Source organism: Leucoraja erinacea, chromosome 6, assembly GCF_028641065.1.
Source record: "Leucoraja erinacea ecotype New England chromosome 6, Leri_hhj_1, whole genome shotgun sequence".
In the NCBI taxonomy this organism is placed as follows: domain Eukaryota; kingdom Metazoa; phylum Chordata; class Chondrichthyes; order Rajiformes; family Rajidae; genus Leucoraja; species Leucoraja erinaceus.
The window spans coordinates 49760790-49781649 of NC_073382.1; the positions used below are offsets into that span (position 1 = coordinate 49760790).

Genomic DNA, 20860 nt, shown 5'->3' on the forward strand with positions numbered 1-20860 from the left:
CAAAGTTACCTTTCTTTAAGTTCAGGACCCTTGTTTCTGACTTAAGAATGTCACTCTCCATCCTAATGGAGAACTCAACCATATTATGGTCACTCTTGCCCAAGGGGCCACGCACAACAAGACTGCTAACTAACCCTTCCTCATTACTCAATACCTAATCTAGAATAGCCTGCTCTCTCGTTGGTTCCTCTACATGTTGGTTTAGAAAACTATCCCCCGTACATTCCAAGAAATCCTCTTCTTCAGCACCCTTGCCAATTTGATTCACACAATCTATATGTAGATTGAAGTCACCCATTATAACTGTTTCACCTTTGTTGCACGCATTTCTAATTTCCTATTTGATGCCATCCCCAACTCCACTACTACTGTTAGGTGGCCTGTACACAACTCCCACTAGTGTTTTCTGCCCCTTAGTATTTCGCAGCTCTACCCATATAGATTCCACATCCTCCAAGCTAATGTCCTTCCTTTCTATTGCGTTAATCTCCTCTCTAACCAGCAACGCTACCCCACCTCCTTTCCCTTTCTGTCTATCCCTCCTGAATATTGAATATCCCTGGATGTTCAGCTCCCAGCCTTGGTCACCCTGGAGCCATGTCTCCGTGATCCTAACTATATCATAGTCATTAATAGCTATCTGCACATTCAACTCATCCACCTTATTAATGTTTCTGTTCAGGACCCTTCTTCAGGCTGATTGTAGTGGAGGGGTAGGGGGGAGGGAGGGAAATCTGGAAAATAGATGAGGACAGGACCAAAGTAAGTGATAGTTGGGTGCAGATGAGGGGGGATTTTGACTGTCAGATTTGTGGAGTAGATTTCAAAGGCAGGTGGTGGCAGAAATGACTGCACACTGGGATGGGGGATTGGGGGGGAAAGGGGCAGAGGAAAGAGAGAGGAGGCAGGGGGGGCTATTCAGATTGGAAAATTCAGTGTTCATACTGGGATCTTCTTCAGACGTCCCCTCTTCAGGTGAAATCCCGATCCGAAATGTTACCTATTCATGCTCTTCAGAGATAAAAAGTTCTTCAGTACTTTTTTTTGGAAAACCAGAAACTACAGTTCTTTGTTTCTTCTATGTTCCTACCATTGTGTTGTAATATAACCAAACGGATTATGAGGTGTTCTTCCAGTTTGCGTGTGGCCTCACCCTGGCAATGGTGGAGGCCCAGGACAGAATCGGAAAGGGAAGTAATTGTACGTATGCATCCTTTTACGAAGTGAAGCATATGATCAACAATTCTTTGTATGAAGTTACAAACATTTCAGTGTTGAAGAGGTCTGTCTGTGGAATTAAGCCACAGCAAGGATGCTGTCCATCTCACCTGCTATTTCCTTGAAGAGGAATCACAAGATATTTTATTTTCCCTGAATTTTCCTGCTTGCCTGATGTTAGGTAATTTTCAAAGTTTTAATGGAGGATCAGGGATGGTGAACAAATCACACAAAGTGCCGGAGTAACCCAGCGGGTCAAGCAGCATCTCGAAAGAGCATGGTTAGGTGGTGTTTCTTGTTGGGACTGTTGTTCAGCCAATTTGGTTTAGAATCATACAGTACAGAATCATACAGTACAGAAAACAGACCATTCGGCCCAACTCATCCATGCCGACCAAGATGCCTCATTAATGTTAGTCCCACATTTGGCCCATATTCCTCTAAATCTTTCCTATCCATGTATCTGCACAAATGTCTTTTAAATGCTGTTATAGTACCTGCCTCAACTACCTCCTCTGGTACAAAGTGCTGGAGTAACACTGCGGATCAGGCAGCATCTCTTGAGAACATGGTGATGTTTCAGTCCTGAAGACTGAATGTATAGGTAATATTTCGGGTTCGGGACCTTTCAGACTGATTCTAACCATTTTACATTTCTAACATTTTTGTGTCTTTTTTTTGTGAACCAGCATCTGCAATTACTTCTATGCACATATCTCCTCTAGCAGTAGAAACAAAGACACTTCACCTATCCATGTTCTCCAGAAATGCTGAGTCTCGACCCCTGAAACGTCCCCTGCCGCCTGACCCGCTGTTACTTCAGCAATTTGTGTTTTATTTTGCCAGAGAAGATATTGAGGCATAACAGCATGCTACATAACAGCATTTAAAATACAATTGGACAGGTACATGGATAGGAAAGGTTTGGTGTCCTTCTGTGTATCTCCTCTGACCTTGGTCCGCTCCGCTCCACATGCCTACCACCCTCTGAGAGGGAAAACAAAAGTTGCCCAGGTTCCGAGAGGAGACGGTACACACCAAACAAAAAAACGGGTAGAATATACGCACGGGTCCTGAAGAAGGCGTAGACTGGACACAACTCACTGGGATACATTTTGGAGATGGACCAGAGCCCCGCCTCCCGCTGGTGTTGCGGCGCGCGGCTCCGCCATGTGACCCGAATGGAATGAAAACAATGTGGAGCGCAGCTGTCAATCAGGCGCGTCCCAGCTCCGGCCCACATTCTGAGAGGGAGCAGCGAGCGGAGGATAGTCGCCGAGCGACAGCCCGAACGGTGCAGCGGCTGCCTGGATAGCACCAGCACTACTAGCAAGACCCTTGTCTCCAAAAGCGGGGCCGGAACACCAGTGAAAAACAAGTAAGTGATAAACTTTTATTTAAAAAACCCCACCGTACCAGCTCTCACCGGTTGAACTGTATCACTACATTTATCATATTTAAACATTTCATACGTCAAATTCTTTGGCCTACGTGTTTAAATTTCTTTGCACTTAATAATGAAACTAAGCTGAGTCGATCAATGCTTATTTTAATGTAGTATTAGATAGACCGTGACGTTTGTCAACGACTTGAGTTATTCTTGAAGATTGGCCAGATCTGTGCGATTTACAGTAACTTTTAATGATGTTGGTAAATTGTGGCTTATTTTTTTCCCTCTCTCTATTCCCACAGCGCAACATGGTGTCGCTGGCAGATTGAAATGCATTTTCTCCCTGCTCTGGAATGCGGTTGCTTGGGCCGAGGTGCGTTCCTTTGGCTTTCATCCGCATAACTTCGCGCAAAAAAGAGAGAAACTGCGGTGACTCCAAACTGCCTGCATTTACACCCCATTAAATCGGAGACAGTCCTGGGTAGACGATTTGTGCTTTTTATTTTAAAGGTATGATTAAGGATAGAATGTATACGTTTTCGATGGTAACGTACTATTAAAATTCCTCGTCCTGTCACGTTTAAACAAAAACTCCGCTAATTTGAAGCAGTTTCTTTTTTTAACTATAAATCTCAAAGGAAGCAAAGCTAAGGAAAATCCTATTCCACGAACTCTTTGGGCTGTGGTCACTTCGAGGGAAGTTCCCACTTTGGGAGAGTTCGCGTGTCGCTTTGGAAACATACGGATTTCAGACTTTTTTTAAGCCGGTCAAAGAAAGACCCTCCGATGACAGCTTCGAGTAGCTACAGACGTCTGCTGAATCAGAGCTGAATCAGGGCCGCATATGAAACTTACATGCTTGTCATCGGCGACTTTAAATCTTGAGTTAGGTGTAAAATACTAAGTTTAATGTAGCTTCAGGGGAACCATATATATATATAGTTCCTCTTAAGCTCCATTATATCACGCGATCGATATAGCCAGTTCTGTGCGATTTACAGTGTGTGTATGTGTGTATATATATATAGTTCCCCTTCAGCTACATTAAACTTAGTATTTTACACCTCTCAACATTTAAAGTCGCCGATGACACACACACACGCACGCACACAAACACACACACATGTATAAGGATAAATGAAGATCAAGTGAAAATGATATAAATGAGGATCACGCGATATATGTATATATCGCGTGATCCTCATTTCGAACAACGATGTTTCTAGAGCTGGTTTCAATTTATCGGAAGAGTGAAATTAGCAAAGTTATTTCAGATAATCGATACTCAATTCTTTGTTCTATTTGTAACTTGACCACTTAGTAATAATGGAGAAAATGAAACTACAAACGAAAGAGGGGTGATTTTAATTTATTAGTAGAGTGGAAATATTTTTGGCAAAATTCTTTCAAATAATGGAATCATAATTCTTTATTCTCTTTTTGTAACTTTAGCACTTGGGAAGGAGGGAGAAAATGGGGAACTATAAGTTGGTTGACCTGATATCTAGAGCAGATATGATAATGGCATTTGGGAGATATTTGGAAGGGCAATAGATATGCAGGGGATGGAGGGTTATGGATTGTTTGTAGGCAGATGAGATTGGCATCTTTTGGATTGGCACATGGACATTGAGGGATATAGGTTGTGTGCAGATAAACAAATGATAGTCTTGGCATCGTGTTTGGCACAGATATTGTGGGCCAAAGGGCCAAAGTGCTGTACTATTCTATGTTTATCACCAGTAGAGAAAATACTAGAATATAATTTTTGTTTAAGTCAAACGGGCCACGTAGATAATCAATGTTTGACAAAACATGGAAGTTAAAAAATACCTGAATAAACGTAGTATAATTGGAGTTTCAAAATCAAAGCTATCTAAGAGATTGTTGCCCCAGATAGGAGCTCATTGGATTGGTAATCGGATTGAAAATAGAGTAGGGATAAATGACTTGCAGGATGGCAAGCTGTAACTGGTGGGTACTGTAAAGATCAGTGCTTGGAATCAATTCTTTGCAACCTTACCCTTCTGAACATTTGGAATTTTGTGCCCGAGAGGCCTGCTGATGTTCAAAGGCAGGAGTTGATAGATTTTTTAATACACAAGGCTGATGCAGAAAGGTATCTGAAGAAGGGCTCAAACCTGAAATGGCACCTATCCATGTTCACCAAGGATGCTGCCTGACCCGCTGAGTAACTCCAACACTTGGTGTCTTTGAGAATAAGAATCAGAATCACACTTTATTCGCCAAGTATGTTTTGCAACATACGAGGAATTTCATTGGCCAGGTCAGTCATACAATTAAAAGTAACAGATCACTTCAAAAACACATTTTAACATGAACATCCACCACAGTAACTCCGACACATTCCTCACTGTGATGGAATGTGAAATAAAGTTCAAGTCCTTCCCTTATTTCTTCCTCTGTCGTGAGCCTCGAACCCCTGTTGACGGGATGATTTTAGCTCCCGTAGCCAGCGGCATTTGGGCCCTCCACGTTGAGGTGATCAAGCTCCTGCATCGGGGGGATGTCAGCTCCCCCATGCTGGGCGATCGAACCTCGTGTCGGGGCTGGTGAACCTTTCCGCGACGTTGGAGCTCCCGACTCGGCCTCACCGGAGACTGCGAACACTTGATGTTGATTCCGCGATGGAAGCGATCCCAGGCAAGGGATGTTAAATCCGCTCCCCACGACAGGGCTCAGTCCGAGGAGGCTTCCAGCTCCATCGATGGAAGGCCGCAGAGCCCGGAGAACGTGATCCGAAAATTGATCACATCTCCGGGAAGGTAAGAACCTGAAAAAAAAGTTTTCCCCGATCCCCTCATTTCATGGTCTAAATGAATGGAGGCACAGGTTGAAAGGAGCAAACAGCCTAGATCTACTCTCCCAATTTTGTTAGTCCTTGCTGCCTCCTCCCCTTCCTCAGCCCCCCTGCTGTCTCCTCCCATCCCCCAGCCTTCGTGCTCCTCCTCCTTTTCCCTTTCTTGTCCCCGCCCACCCCCGCCCCCGATCAGTCTGAAGAAGGGTTTCGGCCCGAAACGTTGCCTATTTCCTTCGCTCCATAGATCCTGCTGCACCCGCTGAGTTTCTCCAGCTTTTTTGTGTAGCCTAGATCTACTGTTATTTCTTATGTTCTCGTATTGGTTAAATCCCACAGTTAGTATTGTTAACATTAGTAGAAACAAAGAACTGCAGATGCTGGTTTATGCAAAGATAGACACGAAGTGCTGGAGTAACTCAGCAGGTCAGGCAGCATCTGGAGAAAAAGGGTGTGACGTTTTGGGTCGGGACCAGACATTTCTCCAGAAATGCTGCCTGATCCGCTGAATTACTTAACCAATTTGTGTCTATCTTTATTAACATTAGTGTTCATTTACATGTTGTATTTAATGCATATTTCAGACTTGCAAAATGATTAATGTATGCTGTACATTTGTATTTCATTGCAACAATCTACATCCAAATTATAATCCAAAATAATGATAATTTAAGATGTATATCTGTTAATCGATGTTTTAGTTTGCTTTTTAAAAACAAAGGTATGACTTTTCCCAGAGTACATACACCTGGGAAATGCAAGGTATATGCAAAACCTGACAGACAGAATGCCAGTTTGATTGGTGATGTCAATAATTGAACAGCAACATAATTGCTAACCATCACTTTGTACTCCTGGAAACTTGTCAACTTAGAAACATTTGTACCAATTGACCGTGACTTGGATTTCAACTTCCGGGTAAATTTCCTCTTTTTCATCTCTTTGCATTGGTGGATTTTTCTGTTTATGGCCGGAAGCTTATGTATAATGTGGTTTTATGCTTCATTAAGCCAGCTGCAATTATCTGATTTCCAACAATCTTTAAATTATTTTAAAATATTACCTGGGGCATTAGCAGTTGAACAATAAATGTTATCAACTTTTTCAAAAGGAGAAGTAATTTTAATTATTGTAGAGCACATCAGAGGTGATTTAAATGTACACACGGTACAGTAGACTATATGGTAAATGAAAATACTGGCAGAAGACATTTGCACAATACAGACATGAAGGTTTTCAGCATCATCTCTGAAACGGTACTTGCATCAGCAATAAGACACAGTGCTGCAGTAACTCTGCAAGTCAGAGGGCAAGTCTGGAGGACACGGATAGGCGATGGTTCGAGTTGGAACCCTTCTGCAGACTGGGCAGGGATAGAGTCATATAGTTGTACAGCACGGAAACAGGCCCTTCGACCCAGCATGCTCATGTTGACTAAGATGCCCCTTTTATGCTAGTCCCACCTGCCTGCATTTGGCCCATATCCCTCTAAACCTTTCCTATCCAAGTACCTGTCCTAGTGTCTTTTAAATATTGTTATAGTAGAAACATAGAAAAACAGGTGCAGGAGTAGGCCATTCGACCCTTCGAGCCAGCACTGCCATTCAATATGATCATGGTTGATCATCTAAAATCAGTACCCCGTTCCTGCTTTTTCCCCATATTCCTTGATTCTTTTAGCCCCAAGAGCTAAATCTAACTCTCTCTTGAAAACATCCAGTGAATTGACCTCCACATATTTACAACTCTCTGCGTGAAGAGGTTTTTCCTCATCTCAGTCCTCAATGGCCTCCCCCTTAATCTTAAACTGTGACCCCTGGTTCTGGACTCCCTCAACATCTGAAACATTTTTCCTGCATCGAGCCTGTCCAATTCTTTAAGAATTTTATATGTTTCCATAAGATACCTTCTCATCCTTCTAAATTCCAGTGAATACAAGCCCAGTCGACCCATTCTTTCATCATATGTCAGTCCCGCCATCCTGGGAATTAACCTGGTGAACCTACGCTGCACTCCCTCAATAGCAATAATGTCCTCAAATTAGGAGATCAAAATTGCACACAATACTTGAGGTGTGGTCTCACCAGGACCCTGTGCAACTGTAGTAGGACCTCCTTACTCCTAAACTCAAATCCTCTCGCAATGAAGGCCAACATGCCATTAGCTTTCTTCACTTCCTGCTGTACTTGCATGCTTACTTACAGTGACTGATGTACAAGCACACCCAGGTCCTGTTGCACCTCCCTCAACTTCCTTTGGCAGCTTGTTCCGTACACGCACCACTCTGTGTGTGAAAAAGTTGCCCCTCTGGTTCCTATTAAATCTTTCCCCTTTTAACCTAGACCTAAACTCTAGTTCTTGACACCCCTACTCTAGGTAAAATACTTGCGTCCACCCTATCTATTCCATTGTTTGTTTCGGAAAGAACTGCAGATGCTGGAAAAATAGGTAGACAAAAAATGCTGGAGAAACTCAGCGGGTGAGGCAGCATCTATGGAGAGAAGGAATATTCTGCAGCACCCGGAGAAAACCCATGTGGTCACAGAGAGGGAATATTCCTTCTCTCCATAGATGCTGCCTCACCCGCTGAGTTTCTCCAGCATTTTTTGTCTACGATCTATTCCCCTCATGATTTTATACACCAGGAATGTTTTCGGTTTGGATCCTTACCATCAGCATTGTCTGTTAACAATGAAAACCTGAGCTCAAATGATCTTTGTTTATTGATCAAATGCATTTCAAGTTACTTACATTGGTTTGAAAAACAAATTGTGTTATTTTTAAGACAATAGCCAATAAAAATGTAGTTGTTAGATTCTTTTAGACTTCAGAGATACAGTCCTTCAGCCCACCGGGTCTGCATTGACCAGCAATCACCCCATACACTAGCACTATCTTACACACTAGGGATAATGTGTAATTTTACCAAGCCAATTGAATTACAAACCTGTATGTGTTTGGAGGCTGGGAGGAAACCAGAGCACCTGGAGAAAAACCACGTGGTCACAGGGAGAATATACAAACTGTAAACACGAGACTCTGGCACTGTAAGGCAGCAATTATACTGCTGCGCCAGCGTGCCGCTGTCAAAGTCCTAGAGAACACGGCGTTTGAACTGGGTCCAGTGGATCTTGAGGGCTGGCATATTATAGGCCTTGGTTGCTTTCTTTAATTTGTTGAACTGCTAGCAAGTACTTTTTGGTTGGCAATTAAAGATGAACGTCTAACAATACTTAACAAATATGGGGCCAATGATTGGCAATGTGAATATACGTTCTCAAAATAGTAGGTGTTGCAGAAGTTAGGACAGGGCATCAGTATCTCCAATTCAACACTGTGACAAAGGATATGAAATGTCTTCAATTTCATAGTTTCCTTGGAATGAATACTATAAAGCTATCGTGTAAGGAAAATTTTGTCATAAATTTCTTGAAATGAGAAAGAAAAATGTAGCAGCTGGATTAATTTTTGATGTTTATATAATATTTGGCTTTCAAGCATGTTTGTTGTAACTAATAGTGCAATGTAGAAAATAGCTCAAACATGATTAGATTCAAGATATGAATATATTATTTTATATATTGTCCATCAATTTAATTGTACAATGATAAACAGGACTCTGATCCTTGTTTTACGAGAGGATTATCTTTGATAACGTCCAATAGTTTCTATATCGCGACACAAAAGCCAATTTTCCGAAAGAGAATTAACTGCCAATCAAAAAGGACCTAGTAATTCAACAGATTTTTTTAAAAGCATCCAAGATTCGTAATGTGACAGACCTCAAGATCTGCAGGACCCAGTGTGTTATGTTACATTAGCTACACTTTAAACAATGTTTATTATATTGAATTATAGTATATTAAAACAAATAATAAACATCTGTAATCGTCTTACTGCAAAATTTGTATTAATGTCTGAAAACAATTAGTAAGCTGTGTGCTTGTAAGTGCTTTTAATTAACAAGTGTAACAAATTTGTTCATTTTCCTATTCAAGTCATTGCAAGTAAATCCCCTCCCTTTAATTTACATTACTGACTAAACCGATTCACTCATGGATAAAATAAATGAGTATTGCAATAACCTGCCTAAGCTTGTTATAAAATGCACCGCTCACATTTTTCTGCAAAGCTCTCCTGTACTATTTTGTGTTTAGTATAAATACTGTTTTTTTTAAATTATTCCAAAAATAGATAAAACACAGGGCAATTGGTTCAAATTATGAGCTTACGTAACAGATCAAGAGAAGCAATATTTTATTTGATTGAGACAATTAGTTGAGTAGTCGTCATCTGATTATACTTTATTTTTTACAGATTCCCTGAAATAATTGTTGTGTGATATTTAATATATGAAGCTATAATTGTACTGCTATGGCCACCTCTTCCTGCCTCCACCCCCACTCTTTCCACTCCATTGTGTAATATTATTCATGTTGCGCTGGTTAGTGATTTTGTTTTTCTCTGCTGTCTGTTTGAAATTGTATGTGAGGTTTTGTGGATACTCTTAAAAACGTTACTCCAAACCAGAGGATTAAAAAAATGTTAATTGTTTTGCGTTCCCTGACAGCAAAGTCTGGCATCATTAATTGTGGCGATTTTTTTTTTGGTGGTGTGGCCATTTCAGAGAAAGGAAATAACTAACATTGTCTGGCTGGAGCCAGAACAAGCAAATATCGTCCCTGTTGTCCAATCACAGTGTATTTGGCACTGTCTGAATGTGGGGGAGCTTCCTCTTTCGCCCCCTATAAATAGTGACTATTCTAAAGAGTTCTGCCTCTGTCTCTGAAAGAGAATGCAAGGTATTAAAGCTGTGCTGTAACTCCAGGAAGGATTATTATTATTACAACGCAGCAACCAATGTATAATGCTGGTTAATCAAAAAATTGATATGTACAGAATACCTAATTATTGTGGAGTAATTAACAGAGAGATGAAAATCTGATTCTTTCAAACGCCTTCTGCTTCAATTTGAAGAGGTGATCAAATGAGCCGCAACAAAATCTGTAGAATAGGAGATGGCGATATACTTCCGATGACATAACAAACTATTCTGACTTACCGTCAGTGATCTGTTTGCTTAGTAATAGACTTGCTGGGAATGTGGCAATTACCGTCCATTCTTTGGCATTTCTTGACAAATGGTTTAAATGAGCGAATGAAATACAAACTAAGTTTAAAAAAAAATCAAATATTTAAGAGTTATTGCAGTTGTTTTGGCCTGGGTTTCACTGTGGATATATTTTGCTACCTTACATGCCTGAGTGATGATACATTGAGGAATTCACAGAGAAATTAACCACTACTCTACCCCACATGTAGGTAGATAAAGGAATTCCACAGGATAGATAGAAAAAAATACAATATGACTGGCAAACGTTTGGATCCACAGTAGCTTCCACGATGTTCTAATGTGTACCACAAGAAAAGGTTTCAGGCCCTTAAAGAATCAAATCTCAGATTTAAACAATAGATCTTTGCTGGAAAGAGTGCAGGAGATCCAGCAACTTTGTGCATGGTTCTTCAGTGCTGACAAGATTATCTATCTATGCCAAGAACGGAAGAGATCAACAAAGATAGCAAGGTAGTTAGTTCCTGCTGGGTAGAGCACTTGGACCTTCTTAACTGAAATTATAATGTACGTTTCTCTAACCTCATTTCATCAACACACTATCTGCTCCTATCTTGCTCCAGCTCAACACATGGTCAAATGTACCATGGGTACAAAGATGAGCAACAAAAGCCCCTGGAGCAGTTTGTATCCTAAAGAGCCTGTCCCACTTGGCCGTCATTTACGCGACAGGCCGGTAGTGACTGACGAGCGACGGTTGCATGCGTCATCATGCGTCTGCACAGCCGTCCGGAGTGCGACGTCATTTGAAGATAGACACAAAATGCAGGAGTAACTCAGCGGGACCAGCAGCATCTCTGGAGAGAAGGAATGGATGATGTTTCGGGTCGAGTCTCTTCTTCAGTCTGAAGAAGGGTCTCGACCCGAAACGTCACCCATTGCTTCTCTCCAGAGATGCTGCTGGGCCCGCTGAGTTACTTCAGCAGTTTGTGTCTATCTCCAATCGTCTTGGCCCCGCTCTGGGAGTAGGAGTGGGGGCAGATCCGGATCCACAACAGCCATGAGCCCCAGGTCGAGGTCGGCGATCATTTGCCTGCTTCTGCTGCTGTTGGAGGTGAGACGTTGCGCCGCGCCAGGGTCTTGGGCCTGTCCCACTTTGGCCGTCAGTTACGCGACAGGCCGGTGGCGCGCGAAGATTTAGTGCAGGGCGAAATCCACACTCCTCCACACCACTCCCGCGCTAACCACACGCTACCCACACGCTAGCAGGTCGCGTAAATGGCACGTGAATGACGGCCAAGTGGGACAGGCCCATAACTGTAGCTTTGTTCTCCTTTCTAAACTTTCTACAATAATGAGGTGTCAAAGATCTAACCAGCAAATCCACCACTTTCCCAATCGCAACGCACAACTGGGTAATGCAACACTGTGTCATTCATTGGCACAACAATTTTCACAATCTTCTTTACTTCAAGTTTGCTCTTTGCTTCAAATAATCTTCCTACTACCATGGACCCAGATGGAATACAACGGAGCAAAGTGTGCGGTGATGCACTTTGGCAGTTGGAATAAAGATTTAGGCTGTTTTCTAAATGGGGAGAGGATTCCAAAATCAGAGATGCAAAGGAACTTTAGAGTGCTTTAGAGTGCCATCAGTCTGAAGAAGGGTTTCGGCCCAAAATGTTGCCTATTTCCTTCGCTCCATAGATGCAGCCTCACCCGCTGAGTTTCTGCAGCATTTTTGTCTACCTTTGGTGCAGGATTCCCAAACGGTTAATTTGCAGGTTGAATTGGTATTAAGGAAGGTAAATGCAAATGCAATGTTAGCATTCATTTCGAGAGGACTAGAATATCAAAGCAGGGATGTAATGCTGAGGCTTTATAAGGCACTGGTCAGACCGCATTTCGAGTGTGTGAGCCCGTTTTGGGCCCCATATCTGATGAAATATATGCTGGCATTGGAGAGGGTCCTGAGGAGGTTTATGAAAATGATTCCAGGGATGATTGGGCTTGACAGCTCTGTGCCTGTACTCGATGGAGTTTAGAATAAGGGGAGGGAATCTCATTGAAACTTGCTGAATAGTGAAAGGCCTGGATAGAATGGATGTGGAGAGGATGCTTCCATTAGTGGGAGAATCTTAATCTAGAGGGCACAGCCTTAGAATAAAGGGACATACCTTTGAAAGGAGATGAGGAGGAATTTCTTTAACCAGAGGGTGACTATGTGAAATTCATTTCCACAGAAGACTGTGAAGGCCAAATCATTGGGTATTTTTAAAGTGGAGATTAACAGTTTCTTGATTAGTAAGGGTGTCAAAGGTTATGGGAAGAAGGCAGGAGAATGGGTTTGAGAAGGTGAGATAGATCAGCCATGATTGAATGGCAGTGTAGACCCGATGGGCTGAAGGCCTAATTCTGGTCCTATGACGAACTTATGGCCTAACCAGTACATGGAATGGGAAACCGTCTGGTCAACATCATCTCCACTCTTGAACTACTGTCATTCCACTCATTCATCGAACTGCACTATGCGGATGACACTTGAATATATTCACACTCTGTAACCAAGCTCCTGGGTTTATCATTAAAGTGTATGAGAGAATGGGCCTTGCATTGATCCTCCATAAAAGGAATGTCCTCTATCAACTTGTCCCATTGCATATTACCTGCCAATATTTTGGAAAATGAAAATGTTTTTCATAGTTTGGAGCCAATTCTCAATGAAAGCAGACAAATGCATAGAAATTCAGCCACTGCATCCAGCACAGCCTTTGAGTGGAAATGTTCGAAGATCAAAACCCAGACTAGCACAAAGCTAATGATCTACTAGAAAGCAGTGATCTATGCTCTCCTGTACACTTTAGAAACATGACCTACTTCTAGCAGGCTCTTCAAAGGTACTGGGAAACTAACTCCCAACACCATCCAAAAAGTTGTCCAGTTTCATTGACAGAACTAATGTCAGCATCTTCTCCCAGGTCAACATTCCCATTATTGTGGTTCTAATATTTCCCCAGTGGACAGCTCACTTTGTTTCTATGTCTGACCCTAAGCTCCTGAAACTTGCACCTCTGTTCAGTACACTGTATGGCAAGAAATTCCTAGGACAGAAAAAAGCTGCCTCACTGGAGATGGGGAGGATAATATTCTCATTGATTCTTGGTGATGTCTGACTGATCAGCTTTAAAATTAAGAAGGAGTATCGGAGATAGCAACGAGTACTTTAGTTTACTTTAGAGATACAGTGCGGACGCAGATCCTTCAGCCCACCGAGTCTGCACCGACCATCCCAACAACTAGCCTACACATAATAGGGACAATTTACAATATTTACCGAAGCCATTTAACCTCCAAACCTGTATGTCTTTGGAATGTGGGTGGAAACTGGAGCACTTGGAGAAAACCCACACAGACACAGGAAGAACATAAACTCCATACAGACAGCACACATAGTCAGGATCGAACCGGTGTCTCTGGCGCTGCAAGGCAGCAACTCTACCACTGCGCCACAGTGCCGCCACACTGCTTATGCACAAGCATAAGGACTAAGTCAATTTGCTATCTTTAACTCGGACTACTATCCTTAAAACAAATATTTAAACAAAATGAATTGGTGTTTGTGTCAGAAGTAGCTGGAATTCATAAGTATCAAATACTGCTTACTGAAATAGTTTTTGTTTTTCTCAGAAATAAAGGATTGGAGGGGCCTCAACACTCTTGGTTCGGATAAGAGATAAAAACAAGCCAGTATTCTTCTCTTTGCCAGCCAGAATATCCTGCTGGAAATTGTACTTGGTGGTCACTTGGCAAGGACAAGGTGAAACTTGGCAGTGAAGGCCTCCTGGGTCCATGTTTAAACGGACCCTCCCCCCCCCCCCCCCCCCCCCCCCCCCCCCCCCCCCCCCCCCCCCCAGAAATTGTCCAATTTTTTTTTCTAACAAGAGGTTGGAACTTTTAAGAGAGCAGGAAAAAAGAGGGGAAATATTATCGCAGGGAAACTGTGCTTTCTTAATCACAGGGCAAATAGCTACATGGGCATCTAAGTACAGGATGTTCTTGGCAGTTTTTGAAAATATACATTTTTCACAGTTTGTTTGGAAATATACATGGAGCTTTGGGTCTTTCAACCTTTTCGTTGAGTTGTTGGAAGATTCATGCACATGTGCACGTACTTGCAGATGCATGCAAAGAAAAATTAAATATTAATACAATTAATATGAATACAATTAAATGTCTCAGAAAATATTGCATTAAAAAAAAATTACACTCTTCTTCTGCATTTCAGCTAAAGATGCCCATGAAAATGAAATGAACACAAATTGAAAGACCACGAGTGAACATCTTTGATGGCAACAAACTATTAAAACTTCCTGAAAATCTGCCTCAAAAAAACCTGCAAAAAGAGCTTATTTATGAAAAGCAAAAGTTGTTTCTGTGATGAGGCCAAAGACATTTCCAGCCACTTCATATGCAGGAAACAGCCGCCAAAGACTACAGGAAATTCGGGAGGGATTGAAGCAACCTCCTAAATCTTCAAATCAGGGTTTGAATGGTGGCACTAACAGTGAAGCCCAACTTGATCCGAAAGCCACTGCTGGAAAAGATGCCACCAGACAACAACAGATGCGACCTGTCCCAAAATTTGGCCCTTATCAGAAAGCTCTCCGTGAAATCAGAAACTCCCTGATGCCATTTGCAAATGAGTCGGGTCAATCCATTAGTGTTGAAGTAAACAGGCAGATGCTGCAAGAATTGGTAAATGCTGGATGTGAACAGGTATGCCTCGTCAATGTTACTTTTTGATCATGTGTTATTACTTTATAAGATGTCATGCTTTGGGTACCGCCAGGAAATAAAACGTTCACTGGCCTCAAATGTAATGCAATGGTTGTCAGACTTTCAACAACTGGATAACAAAAGAAGATAGCGGCAAGAAGTAAATGATTGAGGCAGGAGGAATTAATGGTAAAAAGTAGCAGTGACACAGTGTTAAAGCTGCTGCCTTGCAGCGTTAGACACTCGGGATCGATCCTGACCACGGTGCTGTCTGTATGGAGTTTGTATGTTCTCCCCGTGACCATGTGGGTTTTCTCCAGGAGCTCTGGTTTCCTGTCACATTCCAAAATCATGCTGGTTTGTAGATTAATTACCTTCGGTAAAAATTGTAAATTGTCTCGAGTGTGTAGGATAGTGCTGGTCCATGGGGATCGCTGGTCAGTGTCGACTTGGTCAGCCGAAGGGCCTGTTTCCATGTTGTATCTCTTAAACTAAACTAAACTGTCGCCCCTCTCTTCGCCCTGCCACCTTCAGCCCTTGTGCCCCGGTGGGGGGGCTCCTGCAGCTAACCTAACCTTGAGGGCGCGGATGTTAAGACCCCCGGTTCTTCTTTACCTCCCTTCCCCATTAAAGAGGAGAGATGTAGATGTGAATGCTGGATCAACAGTTTCCATTTCAAGTTGTAACTTGGAAAGATTGTTGTTGGTTTGTCATCACTGGGTATATATCCTGGAGCTTCCTGTACAATGGCACCATGAGAATATTTTCACGAGAAGTCTGCAGCAGTTTAATGTGGTGGTTCACTACCATTTTAAGAACTATTTGGGACGGTCAGTGAACACATAGTATGAATAAATTTCTGTATGTATCCATGATATATTTAAAAAGTTATGAACAAAATACATGCCGGTTTGCCCAATATTGGATGGAAAGTAAACAATTTGGAGGATGCAATCTGTAAAGGTTCAGCCAGGTTAAGTGAGTGAGCATAAGGTGATGGTAGATGGAGTTAATTTGGAAAGTGTTAAGTGAGTTATTTTTGTGGGAAGAAAAACATTTTTTTTATCAACCCATGAAATGGGTTGATAAATCTTGGAGCCCAGAGTGGCTTTAGTGTATTGGTTCATTAACCACGGAGAGTTTTAGATGCAGGCAATTTGGAAAGAAAGTTACATATTGTTCTTTATTGAAAAAGGACTAAAGTAAATACACAGAACGTCATACAGCACTGAAACAGGATTCCCTGACCTACCAAGTCCACACTGACCATCAAGCACCCACCTGTACTATTCACACTTTTAGATTTTTCCGTATTTCCATCGACTTTCCCCAGACTAGGGGCAATTTACAGTGATGAGTTAGTCTGCCATCCAGCAGTTCTTTGGATTGTGGAATGAAACACCTGGAGGAAGCCCACACAGTCACAGGGAGCTTCATAGTTACAGAGAAACACAGCGTGGATCTGGCCACAAAGTGCTGGAGTAACTCAGCAGGTCAGGTCTGGAGAACATGAATAGGTGATGTTTCGGGTCAAGGCCCTTCTTCCCTTCAGCCCAACTTCTCCATGTGCAAACTCCACACAAAGGTCAGGGTCTGGCCTGGATGGATGGAACTCTACCTGCTGTGTCACTATGCTGCCACATTTTTGTAAAGCATTCAGACAGAGTCATTTTATTTTGAATTTGATGAATTTGATTCCTTTATTGTCATTCCGACCTTTCGGTCTGAACAAAATTTCGTTGCCTGCAGTCATACACAATAATAATAAATAACAAAACATACAATAAACACAAATTAACATCCACCACAGTGAGTTCACCAAGCACCTCCTCACTGTGATGGAGGCAAAAGTCTTAGTCTCTGTCTCTTCCCTCCTTGTTCTCCCTCTGCGCTGAGGCGATCCAGGCCGAAGATGCCGCTCTCCAGTCCAGTGGACCTCCGTGGTGATGTCGCCACTGCCGAAAGCCGGAACGCCGTCTCCGCTCCAAGTCGGCCCGCCACAGCCTCAGCTCCGAGTCCCGCTGCCTCCGCGAGTCGGGCCACCGCTGCCTCAGCTCCAAGTCCCGCTGTCTCAGCTCCAAGTCCCGCTGCCTCAGCTCCGAGTCCCGCTGCCTCAGCTCCGAGTGAACAAGTTTCTGTTAACAATTTTAGCAAGGTAGTTTAGTTTAGTGTCACAGTGAATAGCTTTTGTTGCATGCTCTGCAGTCAGCGGAAAGACAATACATGATTACTAGAGCCATTATGACTGGAGCCAGCAGTAAATGTAGTGAGGAGACAAGCTTGGGTATTTGCTTGGGTAGTCTACTCCCCAGCGGTATCAACACTGACTTCTCTAATTTTAGATAGCCTTTGTCTTCTCCCTTCTCCCCCTCCCCCTCCTCAGCTCTCCTAGTCCTACTGTCTCGCCTCTTCCTTTCTTTTTCCCGCTCCCCCCCCCCCCCCCCCCCCCACACATCAGTCTGAAGAAGGGTCTCGACCCGAAACGTCGCCTATTCCTTCTCTCCATAGTTGCTGCCTCACTTGCTGAGTTTCTCCAGCATTTTTTTGTCTACCTTTGATTTTTCAAGCATCTACAGTTCTTTCTTAAATAGATCTTGGAGAAGACTGAATCAGCGAGCAGCAGCATAAACGAATGAATGACCGACGGTGGCGCCCCCGGTTTCGCCCTGGTGGTGGAAATGTTCTTGTAAGTTATACTATGTTAACACGTTAATAATAACATTAATATTAACGTGTTAACATAGTGAAACTGTTTAGTTTAAAGGGAGCATAGGTCACGATAGGTTTCAAGAGTGCAGGGAAACGGATGATCTCCAGGGGAGCGCGTGAACCTGGTGTGTGAAAAGGAATTTGGGAATCTGGATCTCATGAAGCAGATGCCAAACTGTCAGGATTGTTGAATAGCAGGAAAGTGGTATTTTGTGGGCTCCCCACTGCCTGAGGTTGTCTGTTGCCAGCCCTGATTAGTTCTGGCTAATTTTGCCTGCAGTTCGTATCCCCCCCCCCCCCTCCCCTCCCCTTTCAGTCTGAAGTAGGGTTCCGACCCCAAACATCACCTATTCATTTTTTCCAGAGATGCTGCCTGACTCGCTGAATTACTCTAGCATTTTATGCCTGTAAGCGGATTTTGGGACATTTACTGTAATGTGGTTTTCCTATTACCAAGAGTCAAGACTTTTTAGAAGATCAGGAGAGTGTTTGTTGACATACCAAATCTCCTCAATCTTCTAAGGAACTAGAGACATTGATGGACTTTCAATATTATTATTGATGGGATATCATTGTATATTCATATGAATCACGGGACTGAGAACTGTACTGATTTTATATTCATGTTCCTAATGTGGGAAGGATGAGGCCATCTGGACAATATCTGCTTAGAAACTAATTTAGCATAGTTGGAATAAATCTCTGGGTGTTTCTGACCTGCATGACCTTGAATAATGTGTGTGTGTGTATATAATTAAATAGCTAAATAACATCTGGTTGGGTCATAGAGTCATACAACACGAAAACAGGCCCTTGGCCCAAATTGCCCATGCCGAGTGTGTGTGCTAGTCCCACCTACCTGTGTTTCGTCCATATCCCTCAAACCTTCCTGTCTATGAACTTGTCCAATGTCTTTTAAATGATGTAATCGTACCTGCCTCATCCACCATCTCCTCTGGCAGCTCATTCCATATACCCACCATCCTCTGAGTGAAATAGTTGCCCTTCCTTTTAAATCTTGCCCCTCTCACCCTAGATCTATGTCCTCTGGTTCTTGACTCCGTGTATTCACCCTATCTATTCCTCAAGATTTTATACACCTATATAAGATCACCCCTCATCCTCCTGTGCTCCATAATGTCTTTAAGCAGTATGTTATCTGCCAACACTTGACATTACACCGTGGTATGTTCTGACCATTTGATTGCAAAATCATCACATGCCTGGGCACACAACCATGCACATTCTCTCATGTACACATTTGGGTTCTTACTCTTAGTTGATGCTTGCTGAGAAATTTAATCTATCACTTGTAGAATTCAAAGTGCCTTATCATCGAGTCAATTAAGGGTTCTGGAATTTGTTCTGTGTTATCAGTTTTACATTTTTATCATTGGTGGCATTCCACAGTTTTGGTTCACGATTGATTGAGGATTAAAAGTTGAAGATATTTGCTACTGCTTTTTTCCATCATCTTTCTCTGCTTCATGTTTGTTTTCTCCAACTTATTGAAAAGGAGATTAATCTATGTTTTTGTCAGAAAAACATTTATTGACTCAAAATGTAACAAAAAAACTTAAACATCAATAATGTAAAAATTAAATGAAATGGAAGGACACATTGATCAATATTACATGTATGTATGTACACATAGCATACTATATATATGTATATCACCTTGTCGCCCTTTAAGCAGTTCATCTCCATGTATTGCAAGTGATAGCAAGTTCTGTATTCTAATCAGACTTCATGAAAATATTTTTTTCCTGAATTCTCTAAATGATGTATTATTAAGTTTTCACTACCATGTAAATTAGCCTCTCTTGCTATTAAAAATATCTACACTACACACACACACACACACACACACACACACACACACACACACACACACACACACACACACACACACACACACACACACACACACACACACACACACACACACACACACACACACAACACCATCAAAACCCATCAAAATCTTGCACACCATTATTTGCTTCAAAATAAACTTCAGAATCAAAAAATATATACAAAATGCAAAAACTCTTTATACATTCACACTTAACAGTTATAAAAAATACGTACAAAACAAAAATCACAAGATTTTCTCACCATGAACTTTTCAGCTTGCTTTTGTAGAGAAAAGAGCCTGTCCTTTTCAACCTAATTCTTCAAGCTCTAATCTTGAGGGATATGGGCCAAATTCAGGTAGTTTGGACAAGTGTAGATGAGGCATTTTGGTCAGCATTGGGCTAAAGGGCCTGTTTCCATACTGTATGATGCACAAAATTCCCTCTTATAACTCTAACCATGTAAAGATGTCCACTCACACATGGTGACTGTTTTCAGATAGTCATACAGCATGGAAACATGACCTTTGCCCCAACTTACCCATTTCGACTAAGTTGCCCCATCTGCGCTAGTTCCACCTGCCCCCCTTTGGCTGATATCCCTCCAAACCTTTCCTATATTTAAGAGGGAGTTAGATGTGGCCCTTGTGGATAAAGGTATCAAGGGGTATGGAGAGAAGGCAGGTACAGGATACTGAGTTGGATGATCGGCCATGATCATATTGAATGGCGGTGCAGGCTCGAAGGGCCAAATGGCCTACTCCTGCACCTATTTTTTATGTTTCTATTCATGTAGCCGTACAAATGTCTTTTAAACATTATAACCATATAACAATTACAGCACGGAAACAGGCCATCTCGACCCTTCTAGTCTGTGCCGAACACGTATTCTCCCCTAGTCCCATATACCTGCGCTCAGACCATAGTCCTCCATTCCTTTCCCGTCCATATAACTATCCAATTTATTTTTAAATTATAAAAACGAACCTGCCTCCACCACCTTCGCTGGAAGTTCATTCGAC

The 20860-nt window shown here is 42.2% G+C and overlaps 1 protein-coding gene across 1 annotated transcript in view; it reads left to right on the plus strand.

The window, feature by feature from the left end:
- The first annotated feature begins 2425 nt into the window (after positions 1 to 2425).
- The window catches only part of lats2 (large tumor suppressor kinase 2), a 51308-nt gene continuing 32873 nt past the window's right edge, over positions 2426 to 20860 (plus strand). Inside the window, 3 exon segments of the mRNA XM_055636981.1 lie at positions 2426 to 2596; positions 2911 to 3118; positions 14783 to 15273. Of these exon segments, the coding sequence (XP_055492956.1) occupies positions 14935 to 15273 (339 nt within the window). The 5' untranslated portion in view covers positions 2426 to 2596; positions 2911 to 3118; positions 14783 to 14934.